The sequence below is a fragment of the Apiospora hydei genome, assembly GCF_038363865.1.
Source record: "Apiospora hydei strain CBS 114990 chromosome Unknown utg000008l_segment0_segment0, whole genome shotgun sequence".
NCBI lineage: Eukaryota > Fungi > Ascomycota > Sordariomycetes > Amphisphaeriales > Apiosporaceae > Apiospora > Apiospora hydei.
Window position 1 is genome coordinate 1,752,789 of NW_027117367.1, and position 16,621 is coordinate 1,769,409.

The 16,621-nt window shown below is 56.0% G+C and overlaps 5 protein-coding genes across 5 annotated transcripts; 2 read left to right on the forward strand and 3 right to left on the reverse strand.

Moving 5' to 3' along the window:
• Window positions 1-306: 306 nt before the first annotated feature.
• On the reverse strand, window positions 307-2,324 carry PG997_011126 (cytochrome P450; the record flags this gene model as incomplete). The annotated part of the gene is given in 6 exon segments (XM_066815441.1): window positions 307-763; window positions 865-1,238; window positions 1,299-1,379; window positions 1,662-1,904; window positions 1,960-2,147; window positions 2,159-2,324. The coding sequence occupies 6 exon segments, from the start codon at window positions 2,322-2,324 to the stop codon at window positions 307-309; spliced, it is 1,509 nt and encodes a 502-aa protein (XP_066664731.1).
• Window positions 2,325-3,486: 1,162 nt separating this feature from the next.
• Window positions 3,487-3,796, forward strand: PG997_011127 (uncharacterized protein; the record flags this gene model as incomplete). The annotated part of the gene is made up of 2 exons (XM_066815442.1): window positions 3,487-3,652; window positions 3,720-3,796. 2 exons carry the CDS (start codon window positions 3,487-3,489, stop codon window positions 3,794-3,796), a joined length of 243 nt encoding a protein of 80 aa, XP_066664732.1.
• A 1,255-nt stretch (window positions 3,797-5,051) lies between these two features.
• On the reverse strand, window positions 5,052-5,712 carry PG997_011128 (uncharacterized protein; the record flags this gene model as incomplete). The annotated part of the gene is made up of 2 exons (XM_066815443.1): window positions 5,052-5,387; window positions 5,455-5,712. The coding sequence occupies 2 exons, from the start codon at window positions 5,710-5,712 to the stop codon at window positions 5,052-5,054; spliced, it is 594 nt and encodes a 197-aa protein (XP_066664733.1).
• An 858-nt stretch (window positions 5,713-6,570) lies between these two features.
• Window positions 6,571-7,687, reverse strand: PG997_011129 (NAD(P)-binding protein; the record flags this gene model as incomplete). The annotated part of the gene is made up of 3 exons (XM_066815444.1): window positions 6,571-6,812; window positions 6,922-7,195; window positions 7,328-7,687. The coding sequence occupies 3 exons, from the start codon at window positions 7,685-7,687 to the stop codon at window positions 6,571-6,573; spliced, it is 876 nt and encodes a 291-aa protein (XP_066664734.1).
• An 847-nt stretch (window positions 7,688-8,534) lies between these two features.
• On the forward strand, window positions 8,535-16,351 carry PG997_011130 (putative polyketide synthase; the record flags this gene model as incomplete). The annotated part of the gene is made up of 13 exons (XM_066815445.1): window positions 8,535-8,709; window positions 8,784-9,255; window positions 9,336-9,644; window positions 9,759-9,936; window positions 9,999-10,122; window positions 10,192-10,728; window positions 10,796-11,937; window positions 11,988-13,163; window positions 13,228-13,440; window positions 13,522-14,840; window positions 14,893-14,964; window positions 15,029-15,194; window positions 15,263-16,351. The coding sequence occupies 13 exons, from the start codon at window positions 8,535-8,537 to the stop codon at window positions 16,349-16,351; spliced, it is 6,972 nt and encodes a 2,323-aa protein (XP_066664735.1).
• Window positions 16,352-16,621: the final 270 nt, after the last annotated feature.

Below are 16,621 nucleotides of genomic sequence, written 5' to 3' on the forward strand. Positions count from 1 at the left end.
TCAGGTCACGAATCGATAGCAACAGCTTGTCAGCCACTGCTGATGTAGTATTCCTGGTCATTTCAAGCGTATAGCCGAGAGGTGCTTGCTTGATCTGCTCCAGTTTACGAGGTGTTAGTTCTGCATCACAGGGAGACTCTACAAAGTGTTCGTCTTGAGGCCTTTGATCCACCATGTATGTCTTGCTAATTGCTACGTCATTTTATCCTGGATATATCTAAAAAGGAAGCCACTTCTACTGTCTCACAACTACCCAACACATACTTCTTGGTATCCGAAAGACCAAGGGTTTAGCAATATAGTTCCTCATTGTGTCTCGTAATCCCTCCAGACCAAGCCCTCGGGGGCTGCCTTCCACTGCAAGTTCTCGTCGAGCAAGCCAGTAGCAGATTCCCATTCCTTCCTGACAAGCAGATCCTTACACGAACTCCTGGGCATTATATTACACTTAAAAGGGGTCGGACACGTAAACAGACCGTCCATGAGGTCGTCCGTATCGGGCACCATCTCTTTTCCAGTCCGACCATCTACCGCGCGCTTGAAGTCAAAGGCCCAGAGCGTGCGGGATATGGCCAAGAAGAGCGATCGATCGGCAATGTGCATGCCCTGGCAGATTCGCCGGCCCGCACCAAAGGCGAAATGGTCGCGCTTGCTAACGTCGGGGTTGTTTGCCGCCTCGGCCGAGTTCTGGGCATCAGCCGCCCACCGGGATGGGTCGAACCGACGAGGATCGGTGTGTCTCGCTGGATCGTTTTGGATACCCCTGAGAGCGCATTGGAGCACCTTTGTTAGCGGGTCAAAAGTTTTCGCCAATCGTATGAACAAGGACACAAGGTTGGAAGGTATGCTACTTCTGGAGCTTACCAAACGTTAATCAAAACTGCTGAACCTTTGGGAATGTGATAATTCAGATATGAATCGTCCTGTGTCACCGCGTGCGGCACACCCAAGGTAACAGCCGGCATCCACCGAAGACTCTCCTTGACGCAACCGCGGATATAGGGCAAATCCGGGAAGTCATTGAGATCGGGCAGCCGGTCTCCGCAGACACGGTCAATTTCAGCCTGGGCTTTGGCGGCCACCTCGGGGAAGACAACCATGGCCTGGACAAAGCCAATCAAGATGGCCGCGGTTGTTTCGGACCCGGCCTGGAGCAGAGAGCCACTCATGTAACACGCAATGTCGTCGGAGAAGCCCTGCTCTTTCTGCAGGCGGAGCAGGTCTATGCAGCAGCAGGGCTAGTCTCGTTGTCAGTCGCGGTTAAGAGCGAGCAGGGATTCGGATCAAAGGCGACTTACCATGGCGGTCCCTTGCTGTAGCTGGCTGCGCGCACACAGGAAAAGCTTCATGAATAATGCATGTTCTCTTTCATGATATTCCTTCCGAGTTTAATAATGGGGAAAAGGCGGTTTGGCAGATTTCTGGTCACAGGATATACATCAAGTATCGCCGCGGACTGTTCCCCGGCATAGGTCAGCCAAAAGAAAAACTCGGACCGTGGATAGGCTCGTTATTATAATATGGAGCCAGAAAAATAGGGGCCAATCTAGGCAGTATGCCTTGGACACTTACTGGGGAGGTAGCCATTGCCGAGAATTGTTCAAATATCTATCCGGTCAGGGCAAGCATCATTCTGGCAAGAAGTGGCGAGTAACACATACATCAAACACTTCCAAGAGGGTTGGATCAGCACTTGTCGGGGTTCGGTGCCCAAAAGTCAGCTGTGTGGTCAAAGACATGGTATAACGTCGTATATGGTTGACAAAGTCGCTTGGGCTCTCGAGGAGTCCCATAAGCATGGCTTTAACCTCGAGGTCTTGATATGGCACGTATGTCCGCGCCACCTGGACGTTCAAGACGCTGTGGGCCAGTTTCCGAACCATACGCCAAGTCTTGCCATATTCCTACACTCTGTGTTATTTTCCCAATGTTCAGCCAGGAGGCCATGTGGAAACTCACCATGAACAGGGGCCGAAGACCGTCGCTGGCAATGTCCTGTGGTATGTATGCATCTGGCCTTGATGAGTAGATGGCGCTTCGTTTGTCTACAAGGTCTTTGACGGCTTGACCAGACGAAAGCACGACCATGGCTCTCCTCCCAGTACCAGGGAGTATATCGGACCGTATTCTTTGGCCCATTTCTGGAACTGTAAGTGACGGTTGTGTCTGGGTATCTGGTGGAGGTTGCCAATCAGGGGCAGAGTTGGCGGCCCTGGAGGCCAGCTCGGGGGTCGTCGTCCTACCTTGGTGGTCTTCCAGAAGACCACTGCGAAGGCGGCAGAGCCCAGCACGAACAAGAACAGGAGGTCTTTTCTCGTTTCCATGTTGGTGGGAAACGCTGTCAAAGCCCATCTGGCCCGCATGAGGAGGTGCCGGAGAGTCGAGTGCATCGTACTAGGCGCGAGAAGGTGTCAACAGATGCCTAGTTGGAATGCAGGAGCTCCTCTGGAGTCGGCGCACAGAAGGCTTCGTCCTCTGGAAGCAGCGAGAGTGCGAGACGCGCACCCATGCCACCGAAGATTAGAAGTGTGCTGTCCGGGTCGGCGTAATCCATCAAGGCCCGGTGCAATCAATCTATCCGCTCGTCGGTGGCGGAATAGAACTCGGACTCGGGGAGATAATAGTCGTGCTGGAAAAGGCGGGAGGGGCAATTGCATATGCATGTATGCAGCTATAAGCACGCATCCGATCCTGGATCTGACTGCTTTTGCAGGTGCTCGCCGCTTTAAGTTGCCCGACCTTGGTTATACTATGCAGCTTCAGCTCACGAACATAGCGCTAGATCCCAAATGCCAATGCATCTGATAGCCATGATGAGATGCTTGCCCAAGACGGAAACTGCAGGATTCGCAGGATCATGGCCGAGACGACTGCAATCAACAGAGGTTGCTCAGCCGCTTGTCTCTTGGAGCGGAAGTCTTATTGTCATTCGAAGGACAGAACGCCAGTGCCCCCGATACTCATACGTTCTTTCTACAAGTCGTAAACTCGCACCGCATTGTCATGTCCAGCAAAGAAAGATTCGCCTTGGTGACCGGGTATGTTCCCCCAAGACTCGAGCAATTGGCAGAGTTACGTACTGACCAGCACTACAGGTGTGGAAAAGGAGGGATCGGGGACGCTCTCGTCAAAGAGTATGCCTGTCGCGGTCTTCATGCCATTGCTACTGTGCTTCCGACCGAGTCGAGCGACCACCTCAGCGAACCGGGCATCACCTGCTTCAAGCTCGACTTGACTGTCGAGCAGTCTATTCTGGACTTGAAGCAGAGCATCCAGGAACTTACCGGCGGTCGGTTGGACGTGCTGGTGAACAATGCGTAAGTGACATACTCTCATACTTCTCCTTCCCCTTTTACTTACATGGAACTCAATGACTGACCTACATGTCTCGCAGCGGACTATGTGAGAATCCTCGTCCTCCCCGAATATCACCTGGATGTCGCGACCGAAACTACATATGATATTAACGTCTCAAAAGGCTACACCATGACCGCGATTGATACCGAGATTGTTCCGGTCAAGCGCATGTTTGACGTCAATCTCTTCGGCCCAATGCAGATGGTTCACCATTTTCATGATATGCTCATTCGATCCCGCGGGGCCATCGTCAACATCGGCTCTATCGGGGGCGTGGTACCGTACCTGTATGGATGTATGTGTGACCGAATATCGACTTTTCCCTCTATAGAGACGTTCTTGCATTAACGGACCCCTTCAAGCCTCGTACAATGCGACTAAGGCGGCACTGCACCACTGGTCGAATACGCTGCGAGTGGAGATGTCTCCGCTGAAGTAAGATCCTCCACCAGGGCCCTCACGATCATAATTACAAATGGCTGACTGCAACTCCAATCCGCAGTGTCCGGGTGGTGACGGCAAGTATTTGGAATTTCACGAGTCCCTTATTCGTATAACAGTATGTGGCTAACGGACTGGCCCACCTAAGATCATATCCGGGGAAATCGGGACCAACATACTCAAGAACGACGTACACAGACAACTACCTGAAGGTGCGATCTGCCAAAACAACACATGCCCTTCCCAGATGTAGACTCTAATCATTTATCCAGGCTCTTACTATGCACCTCTTGCGTCCGAGTTCAAGAAGCATGTCCAGAGGGTACCAGAGACCACCAACCGGTTTGAGTATGCCGCAAACGTAGCAGCGGAAAGCTTGAAGCCATCTCCAGCTGCGTGGTTTTGGTACGGGAAAACGACCAGCATCATCAGATTCTTTGACACGTTCGCCTGGCGGACGTTTTGGGTGAGTTTCCGAAACTCCAGTTCCTTCGTGCCCTCCGACTATCTTTTGTATTCTGACCACAAAGTGCGCAATCGCAGGACTTGATCTTCTGGCGGGACTTCAAGCTCGCAAAGCTGAAGGACGCGCATTCCAAGCGTTTGGGAGGGGGGATGAGGAGTTGTAAACTCATCGGCAACAGCGAATGGGTAGGAGGACTATATAGCTAGTGGCAAGCATGGTATTATCTGAGATATTGTACTTGAGACAAATTCGAAATGAGATTTGGATGAAGTCCGCAGTTCTGAAGTGCTCTGTCATGTCTGATAAAGTGATTCTTTGGTAACGATCTCTGGCTCAGTTGTTTCGTGTTTCATCCCCCACACTCTGAATATGACCGTGTCAGCATACATCCATATCATTGTTTGAAGATGGACCACAAGTCTTATTGCCCCAGGTAGTTATTTGCTCACCATCATAAACGAACGCAGCGGTTTCTGTGCGTAAAGGCACACAGGACTTGTACAAGTAATACCGGAATACCTGGCATGTGGAGAAAGTTGCTTGTTTCCGATACAGCACTCGACGAAGGCATCAGGTCAAATCCATTGGAAGCAGATCTAACATAAGCGACAAAATGGGTAGTTCAATGATAGTGGGTTCTTTTTTGTACTAGCTGCTCTACTCCACCAAGTAGGCGTTTACACACACACACAAACACACACGCCACCCGCAAACCCTCGTAACTCAGACACACACAACATCACCACATGTGTGTATTGGACCGGACCACCATCGCCGTCTGCTTCGCTTAGCGCCCCTCGTAGTACGGCTGCAGCTCGTTGAGCTCCTCGGTCAAGGGCTTCCCGTCGACGAGGACGGGCTTGCAGTCCAGCAAGATCCACATCATGCGCCCGGGCAGCGTGCCGTTGCCGGTGATGTTGTGCCACTGGTGGGCCGAGGCGCGCTGGACGCTGACGTCGCCCTGCCGCATCACCCGCTCCTCGCCCGAGTCGAGGATCAGCTTGAACTCGCCCTCGAGCACGACGCCGTAGTCGAGCGAGACGGCCCGGTGCATCGGCGACAGCACGTTGGGGCCAAAGTCGATCATGCGGCAGACGGAGCCGTTGTGGATGTGCAGGCCGGGCTTTTCAAAGGAAGGAGTTTTAACCAAATGTGACATTTCAGGGGGGACTGTGCTTTACTTTACTTACCTCGGTCTCCTTGGCGTACTTGACATCGTGGTCCCCGTTGAGCTCGACAGGGGTCTCCTTGGTCGAGTAGAGGATGTTGGCGATGGCTTGCTCGTTGCCAATGATGCGGTGGTGATCGCCACAGTCGGTGGAAAGAAAGACGCCCTTGCCCTCAGCATTGTGCCCAGTGATGTGGCGCACAGTCTTGCGCAGACCCGGGGCAGGGAAGGTTGAGACGTATCCCGCGCTGGTGGTGAGCAGTTCTTCGGAAGTAGCCATGTTTGAAGTAGTAAAGTGAAGATGAGACGGTATGGATGATTCCGTGGACTGTTGTCTGCAAATATGTTCCAATGATGGTCTGATGTGATGGATTGCTTTCTCTCCGCCAGGGGGCCTTTCTAGTTAAGGGGATGTCGACCTCTCCTCTCCTTGGCTGATAGCAACTAAACACCGTCCTTCCACAACGTCACTTCCAACACATGGGTGACTCGGAAAACAGAGTTGCTCCGTTCTTTCCCTCGATGATATCTCCGCGCTTCCTTCCATTGAACGGGATGAGTTTCTATCCGCCAACGGGGGTAGAGTTGCGCCGGTTCTGTCTCGATTCGTCTCGCCGGGGATCGAGACCACTCCTGGCTATACGCGGCATGTCAGAAACCTGCCCCGCTCATGTTCCTGGCCATAGCTGGACGGATCTTGGGCGTATCTGTGTGGGGGTGGGAGCTGACGTGAGACATAATACGGGCCGTTGCACGCCAGCACGGGTGGGCGTTGAAGCCACCGCCCTTCGCTATGATGGCTTGCAGCGCGGGCGCATCCGACAAAAACACGGGACCCTGGCCGGCGTCCAATGGGAATCGACGTTTCATTCGGAAATCTCGGGTTATCCCCCGCATAGCTGTCTTGCCCAAAGCAATGGCACAGGAACACGCAGCTTACGTCACATAAGACGGCAATAACATCCCCACGACAGGTCACACAAGCGAAATGCATTCATTGGACGTGAGTAGAGGAGATATTGTGTAACATTGGGTGTAGCTTGGCCAGGGACCCGAGTGAGCAAGGAGAATACGCGACGGCATTGGCCAATCCAGGCTTGGTTGCCCCTTTGGGCCTGCTAGCTATGTAGGTAGATATCTAGACATGGCTGGTAAGAGTCGTTCCTCCGTCAATGATAAGGCCGCATCCCGTCATGTAGCTTGACCTGCGGCTGCAGAGGAAGACGACTGCATCCGCCACTTCCTCCGGCGTGGCAATACGGCCCAGAGGGACCGCCATCTTGACGTAAGCGTCGATGTCGATGCCCCCGTCTCTGGCCCTCTGGATCATGGGGGTGTCAGTCCAGGAGGGGCAGACGCAGTTGACGCGAATCCCGTAAGCTGCATTATCAAGAGCTGAAAGATACCGCATCCGACGTGTCAGCATTGGGAACCCCCAGACAGGCAGGTCAAAGACGCTCGAGGGGAAGCGAGGGGAGAAGGAACGTACCGGCATTCTTAGCCAGGCCGATGACAGCGTGCTTGGCCGTGGTATACTGCACCATGGCAGGGGTGGCCACGAACGAGGAGCCGGACCCCAGAAGCACGATGGATCCGCGACAGCTCCCTCGCGCGGCGGGGCCATTCGCGTTGGCCTCTTGGGTCTTCATGGCCGCCGACACGCTGCGGGTGAGCAGGAAGCTGCCAGTGACATGCAACTCGAGGAAGCGGGCGAACTCGTCGATGTCAGCCTCCGCAAATTCGCGCTGCTTCTCCACTCCGATCTGCACATAAGCCGTTTCAGATACCGTCAGCTTGATCTCTGCATCGTGCCAGAGCCATTGGACGGCGAGAAGGAGAGCGAGATAGGGGGATAGGGGGAGAGAGCAGGGGAGACTCTGCGCCTAAAATCTTACCCCTGCGCAGTGAACGCAATAGTCGATCCTTCCAAAGGCTCGCACCGCGAATCCAGTGGCCTCGTCGACAGAGTCTTTCTGGGTTACATCGACACTAACTGCTTCAGCTCGGAACCCCTGGGCGGTTGCCACGCTCAAACAGTCGTCGGCAACCTGCTTCGCAGCCTCGACGTTCATATCAGCAATGACGATGCCGGCAGCACCCTCTTTGGCAAGTTCCAGAGCGCACGCTCTGCCGATCCCGCTCCCTTGGCAAACGTAAGTTAGCAGGCCCGGCGGAATAGGAAAACTGCATTGGCCGGATAAGGGGAATGCTCGCTTACCACCACCAACGACAAAGGCGTATCCGTTGATATCCATAATGAAAGCTGAGTTTGAGTAGCTTTTCTTGAAGTGTTGCGTTTGGTCGAATGGATTCTCTGTTCGAAGAGAGAGAGAGATAAAGTTCAAGTCGGTAGTTGATATGTTGTTCGCAAAGAACCCGGGCGATCACAGAAACGGACTAATGTATTCGTAGCCCCTTATGGCCTTTCAGATGTCACACCTCCTCTCCCGGAGGACCACGTCTTCGTGTAAAGCGGCGTCAACCCCACAAGCAGGCTATGGGTGTAGATACACCGTAAAGGGGCCTATAAGGTGCAGCTATGGCACATATGCGATGCTTGGTGGCTGGTATAAGCTGCATAGAGGAATCAATCCTTGTGATGGCCTGCTTCCGGCAGTGTCGTTCTAGAATCCGGACTTATCTTTCGAGTCTATCCGATCTTCAAGTGCCAGAGGGACTGACGACGGCTTATCATACGCGGTAACTCTGGATTACTCCATGGATGGTGTGTACGTAGGATGACGAACCCAGCATCACAGGCTTCAAGATAACGACGGAGGGGAAACAAGTAGACCAGTCCTAGATGACAACCAAGGCAGTGACGACAGGCCGTCAGCTCCGATATCAGGATCTTGGGTTGAAAGCGTCAACACCTAGAGATAACAGGGATACTGTATACAATGTGCAGTGTAAGATGCACCTCGTAAGGTACCCTCAGTCTCACTAACCAGGAGAGCATGGCAAGATAGTATCGCAGCATGGATAAATCTAGGACCATAAAGGCTGCTCATCTTCGCCGTTGAAGTCTCGTTGACCAGAGATTTCCCCAGCAGAACCTCCTCACTGAACCACCATAACGCTTTGTCACTCAACACTTTCACAATGACCACTACTTGTGAGCCAGTTGTAGCAGACATCCCAGGCCCATTGTTGGCCGTCAACGAGAAGACCGGGGTCGTCATCTCGGAGACCAAGCCCCTCGAATGGTCGCCAAAGAGTGACAAGCCATCTCTTTCCACCGTGATTGACGATGATGCAGTTTGTATCTCTGGAATGGGTATGTCCCCTTGGCGCCTCCCCTCAGCCAGATGAGGAATACAGCTAACATCCGCATGCTTACTCGGTGTCCAGCCTGTCTCCTACCGGGCGGTATCGAGTCCACGTCGGACCTGTGGGACTTCCTGTACCAGAAGAAGTCTGCACAAGGCCCCATTCCAGAGGAACGCTTCGACATCGGCGGCTTCTACCACAAGGACAACAACCGAGCCGGGGCCATGAACGTGGACGGCGGCTACTTTCTCAAGACAGATGTGCGGCAGTTTGACAACGCCTTCTTCGGGATCAACAACCTCGAGGCCGCGTACATGGACCCCCAACAGCGAAAGCTCCTGGAGGTGGTCTTCCAATGCTTCCAGGACGCAGGCGTATCCATGGAAGAAATCTCCGGTACCAACACGGCAGTCTATGTTGGGAACTTCACCGTGGACTATCAGTCCATCCAGTCCCGTGATCCAGACTACCTGCATCGGTACGCCGCAACAGGTGGCGGCACGTCCATCATGGCTAACCGTATCAGCCATGTATTCAACCTCCAAGGGCCGAGGTAAGCATTTCTGCAACATCCACTTACTTCATCCATTCGAGGTATAGTCCGGCTGATAGAATGACTCACCTGCCAATTAGCTTGACGCTGGATACCGCCTGCTCCTCTACCATCTACGCTCTCCACCAAGCCGTCACGGCCATCAAGAACGGAGATTGTGACGGAGCCATTGTGGCAGGCGCTAATCTCATCATCTCCCCCGAGCAACATCTAGGAACTGCCAAAGGAGGCTTCCTATCTCCCACTTCGACTTGCCACACCTTTGACGCGTCTGCTGATGGGTATGCTCGTGGCGAAGGTGTGAATGCCATCTACATCAAACGGTTCTCCTCGGCAGCAGAGAGCGGAAACAAGATTCGATCCGTTATTCGCGGTACTGCCATCAATGCGTTCGTCATCCTGTCCTAAAGTGACCCTTCTCCGTGGTTACATTGGTATTGGAAAGGGGGGCTAATGCAATTCACCTTGTAGTAATGGACGGACCCCGGCATCACACTTCCCAGTGCTGCGCTGCAGGAAAGTGTTGTCCGGAAGGCGTACCAGAATGCCGGACTTCAGTTTGCCGATACGGATTACATCGAGTGCCATGGTACGGGCACAGCGGTGGGCGATCCTATCGAGGTAGACGCCTTGGCAAGCTGCTTCACCGCTCGTGAGGGTGTGCCTCTCATGATCGGTTCGGTTCGTCTCACCTTTACCATTTGATCCCAAGTCCCAATTCGACTAACAAGATGCCTACCTAGGTCAAAACAAACCTAGGCCACAGCGAAGCTGCAAGCGGCCTTACGTCGCTGATGAAGGTCACTTTGGCATTCGAACATGGCATGATCCCGCCGACCTATGGGGTGAAGCAACTGAACAAAAAATGTAAGATACCCGCATACCTATCCCATCGAATAAAGTCTCGTTGTTTTTTCGCTGACGCATTTTCTGCAGTAAAATTGGAGTCTCGCAACATGAAGGTGTTGAATGAGCCAGAGTCGTGGCCGAGATCGCTTCGGCGGGCCAGTGTCAACTCGTTCGGGTATGGCGGCGCCAACGGGCATGTTATTCTCGAATCTGTCAGCAGTTACTTGAACGACCTGCCACTTCTGAACGGGCCTGCGCTGGTTAATGGAAAAAGAAACGATAGACCGTTGACGGACGAAGTCTTTGTCCTCCCTTTCTCCGCTGCCTCGCCCCACTCGCTGGAGATGAGGCGCCAGCAGGTTTCTGGACTCGTTGCGCAATCGGGCCCCGATGACCTACCTAGCCTGGCCTTCAGTTTGGCTCAGCGGGAGTCGAGACTGCGGCTTCGGGACTTCCTCCTAGTCAAGGCTGACCCGAAACCCACAACACTTGAAGCGGCGGCACCGGACCAGTCCGCACAAGGCGAACAGCCGCTGCCATTTGCCTTCATCTTCACTGGCCAAGGAGCACAGTACGCCGGTATGGCCAAGGAGCTGATACAACACAACGAATCATTCCTCACCAGTATTCGCAAGCTCGACGGCACTCTGCAGTCGCTGCCCGCACAATATGCCCCCGACTTGGACGCTAGAACAAGCCATCCTTGACCCTCCTGCGACGAGCAAGGTAAACGATGTCACACGGAGCCAGCCACTATGTACCGCCGTTCAGATCGCTCTGGTAGATCTCTTGCGCAGCTGGGGTATCAGACCATCTGCAGTAATTGGGCACTCGTCAGGCGAAATTGCTGCCTCGTACGGAGTCGGTCTCCTGAGCGCCTCTCAGGCTATTCTAGCTGCCTACTTCCGCGGCTTTGCAGTCGAGCAACTGCAAGAGCGAGGCGCTATGATGGCAGCCGGCGTTACCCCTGAGGCAGCCCGGACTATGATCGAAGAGAAGTCCCTCGATGGGGTACGCGTAGCCTGTGTGAACGCGCCGGAGAGTGTCACGCTCAGCGGCACCAGAGAGGCCATTGAAACTCTCCAAGCAGAGCTGCAATCCCAACAGAAATTTGCCCGTCTGCTTGAGACTGGCGGGCGGGCGTATCATTCGCACATGATGGTTGCCATTGGTGACCTGTACGAAGAGCTTGTTGCGCCGCACCTCAGCATCGCCAAGGATACAACAAGTGAGCCATTGCAAGCCAAGATGTGTTCCACCGTCGGCCACACCCCCGAAAGTGTTGGCACCGTGGATGAGACCACCGACATGGCTAGTTACTTCAGGCGGAATCTCGAACAGCCAGTCCAATTCAGTTCGGCCTTGGCAGGTCTGTTAGCCGGCGACGACAAGTACCACCTTGTAGAAATAGGACCGCATTCCGCCCTGAAAGGTCCCGTCCAGCAGATCCGGACCAGCATCAAGTGCGACCAAACCTCGGCCCCTTACTCCCCCACAATCATCCGAAAGGAGGATGCCAGTCTCTGCCTCAAGAAACTGGCCGGCGAGCTCTTCCGCCACGGCCACCGCCTGGACTGGCAGGCCGTGAACAACAACATCCCGCAGACGCGCGAGATGCTGCAAGACTTGCCGCCCTACCCCTTCGACTACACACGCCCTCTGCCGTGGCACGAGCCCCGCGCCAGCGTCGACATCCGCAACCGGGCGCACCTCCGGCACGAGCTCCTGGGCACGCGCACGGCGGCCAGCAACGGCATCGACTGGAGCTGGCGCAACATCCCGCGGCTCTCGGAGATGCCGTGGCTGCGCGACCACAAGCTCGAGTCGCAGGTGGTCCTTCCGGGGCGGCCTACGTCGCCATGGCCATCGAGGCGCTCTCACAGACCCTCGGCCTCAAACCAAGGCTCGTCGCCGGCGAGGCCATGGGCTTCGAGGGTAGGTCGATCAACATCTCAGCGCCCTTCCTCGTGCGCGACGAGTCAGACCCCGAATTCGAGCACACCGAACTGCACACGACATTGTGCCAGCAAAAGATCTCCACCGCCGACGCGTCCTCCGACTGGTACGAATTCACCGTCTCCTCCTGGGCGTCAGGCCAGACGACGCTGCACTGCGCCGGCTCCATCCGGGTGACGGCTGAGCCAGGGGCCGAGGCGAAGCGGGGAAGCAGCCTGGTATCTGGAGAGGGCTACGAGGCCTGGTCCATGGGCCGCTGGTACGACAAGTCGCGTGAGGAAGGACTGAACTTCGGCCCCTACTTCCAGTCCCTGACCAGCCTGCACACCGATGGCAACAGGACGAGCACGGAGGCGATCGCGACCACCCATCTGCAGCCGCCGTCGGTGAATGCCAAGGACGTCTACTACGCGGCCCACCCCATCACCATCGACGCCTGCATCCAAGCGGCCATCATGGGCGGCACGGCGGGCAACCTCAGCACGCTGCGTGCCTACGTCCCCATCTTCATAAGCGAGTGCCGCATCCAGGTGCCCCCGGGCGGCCCGTCGAGCGTTGGCGCCGAGAAGGAGTGCCGGGTGCACACGCGGATGGAGCGGACGGGACTTTCGAGCCGCAAAGTCGACTGCACTCTGCGCCTGCCCGACGGCACGCCGGCCATCGACCTCAAAGACCTGCGCATGTCGCTATACACAGGCAAAGCGCCCGTGCAAGCGCCCAGCAGCATCTATCTCGAGCGTCACCCGTGCCTGCGCATCCTCTGGCGACCCGATATCCTGCGCGTGCATCCGGGCGCCGAGGGCGCGCTCCGCGACTACGTTGGTGCCTTCTCTGCGCAGCAGGCCGCCGATATGAAGGACAACGAGAGCCTGCTAGTGTTCGGAGCCATGCTGGATCTGATCAGCCACAAGTTTCCGCGAATGCGTGTTTTGGAACTCGGCTCGGGATGCGAGTGTGCGGCCAAGCAGTGCTTGTCCCTGCTGGACAAGGACACTGCTTTTCCCCGCTGTCGATCCTGGATTAAGGGTGACCTTGACGAGGAGAACAAGTTGTGCATTCAGTCGGAGAGTTCGGAACCTTTTGATGTGGTTCTAATTAAAAGCGTGAGCATCAAAACCAGTTTCTCATGACCTGTTCAAAACTGCTAACATGATGACGGGCATATAGTACTCTACTGCGAAGAGTTTCTGGGCCCAATCGGCGAAGGAGCTTGAATCATTCACGTCGGACCGGTCTGTTATTATCACACGGACTACTGACGAAACTGTTTCGAGTCTCGAGGCTGCTGGTTTCGTTCTCCTGAGGCTCCCGCACGAGACTCTATTAGCAGTACCCGGCCAGAAGATGACAGGATTGGAGGGCAAGGAAGTACTCATCTTGGTAAGATACTTTGCCCCCTTATTTGTATACCACTGCACTGGTGCAGGGTTCCCAATCGCGGTTCACTAATCGTCCCGATAGAAACCCAACAAGTCTTCATCCAAGCTCGACGCCCTCGTGACTGCTATCGGCAGTTATTTGGGCAAGAAGGCGGGCTGTACAATCAGTACTACTACATTAGATGGGATAAACAGCGCCAAGATCACCGGGGAGACGGTCTGCATATCCCTTTTGGAGATCGAGGGCGAGTTTCTTGCCACCATGAGCGCAGACGATATGAACCGTCTGCGCTTGATAACCGATGTGGTGACCCGCATCGTGTGGCTAACAGGAGCCGACATGATGGAGGCACCGAACCCGGACTTGACATTATCGAGCGGTCTCTCGCGCGCTCTCATGTTGGAGCAGCCGTCGTTGCGGTTCGCCGTCCTCGATATAGGGGCGGCCAACACGGCCGACCCCAACATCATGGCGACGACATGCGAGAACTTAACGAGGGTGCTGGGAACCCACTACGCAACCGATGACACCGAGTTTATACAGCGCGGTCCCCTACTCAACGTCAGCCGCTTCGTGCCTGACTTGGCCCTGAACGCGCTGTTCCGTGAGAGGCTAGAGGAGCCACAGCAGCAGTCCGACTCCGGCTCTAAAGCGACGGCCACGCTCGAGGAGGTGGCTCCGGCAAAGATCGCAATCGGCCAGGTCGGTATGACAGACACGATCCACTTCCAGCAGATTTCGGAGCCCCCGTCGGCCTGTCCGCCAGGCTACGTAGATGTCGACCTGCGCGCCGTCAGCCTGAACGCCAAGGACATCTACGCAATGAGCGGGCGGGTGGAAACGCGAGGTGCGACGATGGCGCTGGACTTCAGTGGTGTCATCTCGGCCGTAGGGCCCGATATCACGCACTTACGCCCCGGAGACCGGGTCGCGGGCCTGGCGCCGAACCACTTCGGCACGACGGAGAGGGTCCCCGCCGCGTCGTGCCACAAGATGCTGCCGGACGAGGAGTTTACGGTGCTGCCGACGCTCTTGACCGTCTATAGCACCGCGCTATTCGCGCTCCGCGACCGCGCCAGCCTGCGCGCCGGCGAGTCGGTGCTGATCCACGCCGGCGCAGGGGCCTTCGGTCTCGCCGCTATCGCCATGGCGCAGCACATGGGCGCCACTGTCTACACGACGGCCGGGTCCGCCACTAAGCGCGAGTACCTCGTGCGCGAGATGGGCGTGCCCGCGGCGCACATCTTCAACTCGCGCGACGCGTCGTTCGTCGAGGGCGTTCCGGGCCGCGACAGGCGGCCGCGGCGTCGATGTGGTCGTCAACTCGCTCGTCGGCGACCTGATGCATGCGAGCTGGGGCTGCATCGCGTCCTTTGGCCGTTTCGTGGAGATCGGGAAGCGTGAGCTGATTAACGCCGGCAAGCTCGATATGCACGCTTTCCTGAAGAACAGTACGTTTACGGCATTCGACCTGTCCGAGTTCTTCTATGCCGAGGATCCTTACTACCGCAACATATTCTATGGGTAAGTACAGACTTGCGCTTTCGGTTCTGTGACTCGAGTTGTCCGTCTGCTAACCTTGGCTTAGGCTCATTGCTGAGTCCCTGGAGCTATACCGAGCAGGCAAAGTTAAGGCGCCACCTATTGCGACTTTTGATGTTTCCGACATCGCGCAAGCGTATCGTTACTTCAACAACAAAGATCGGGTAGGGAAAGTGGTGGTTTCCATGGAGAACCCTAAAAGTCGAGTTCCAGTAAGTTCCACCAACCTGAAACACCGTTTTCTTTCGGTGCGCTAGATAGGGTGGCTAACGATGGGCAGGTCGTAACCGCGAAATACAAGACGATATTCGATGCGAATAAGACATACCTTCTGGTAGGTTGCCTCGGTGGCCTGGGTCGTAGTCTGAGTCGGTGGATGGTGGCCAGAGGCGCCCGCAAGTTCGTCTTCTTAGGCAGATCTGGCTGCGACAAGCCCAGCGCGCAGCAGTTGGTATCCCGACTTCAGAGCGCGGGCGCCACCGTGACCGTCGTCCGGGGCGACGTAGCCAACGCCGAGCACGTGAGGAACGCCGTGGCGGCATGCACAGCCCTTGGCCCCATCGGCGGCGTAGTGCAGGCGGCCATGGGTCTCAAGGAGGCGCTGTTCACCACCATGACCAACGACGCCTGGCACACCGGTATTCAGCCGAAATGGAGCGGGACGTGGAACCTGCACTACGCTCTCGAGGGCCACGACGACGCCCTCGATTTCTTCGCCATGACGTCTTCGCTCTCGGGCAGCTGCGGGACCGCGACAGAGAGCAACTACTGCGCCGCCAACGGCTTTCTGGATGCGTTCGCGCAGTGGCGGCGGTCTCATCACAAGCCGGCCGTGGCGCTCGGGCTGGGCATGATCTCCGAGGTCGGTTACCTGCACGAGAACCCGGAGATCGAGGCGCTGCTTCTCCGAAAGGGCATCCAGCCGTTGAACGAGGAGGAGTTCCTGCAGGTGTTCGACCTTGGCCTCGCCGGCCCAGGCGGTGACTTCGATTTCGCGGCGCACCGCGGCTCCCAGACCCCGGCGTTGAACCTGGCGCACATCTTGACGGGCCTGGAGCCGCTCGGCATCCGCAAGCTCATGGATAAAGGCTTTGACGTCAACAACGGCATCATGGAGGACGCCCGCACCTCGCTGCTGGCGGCGTCGCTCCCTGGCCGAACAGGACGCGAACGAATCGGGCGACGGCGGCGCCGATGCGAGCCAGCTTGCGGCCGCCGCCGCATGGGTCAAGGAAGTGCCGAACAATGCGCTCGCCATGTTCGGCGCGGAGGTGGCCGCGGCGTCGCTGCAGGAGGCCATCTTGCGCCTCGCCAAGAGACGTTTCAGCAACCTCATTCTCATGCCGATGGACCAGGTCGACGAGCGTAAGCCGCTGCCCTCGTTCGGGGTTGACAGTATGCTGGCGGCCGAGTTCCGGACCTGGTTTTGGAACACTTTCAAGGTGGACATACCTTTCCTGGATATTGTCAGTCCTCAAAAGGCTTTGGTGAACCTATCCGAGTTTGTAGAAACGAGTCTGGTTGCAAGTTGGGCGGCGTAAACAATATTGTGACGTAGTGCTGGATACACGGATGAGTTGCAAGACTCAAGTTACATGAAGACGAGCAATGAATTTGAAACACCTTTGTGTCGAGCTTG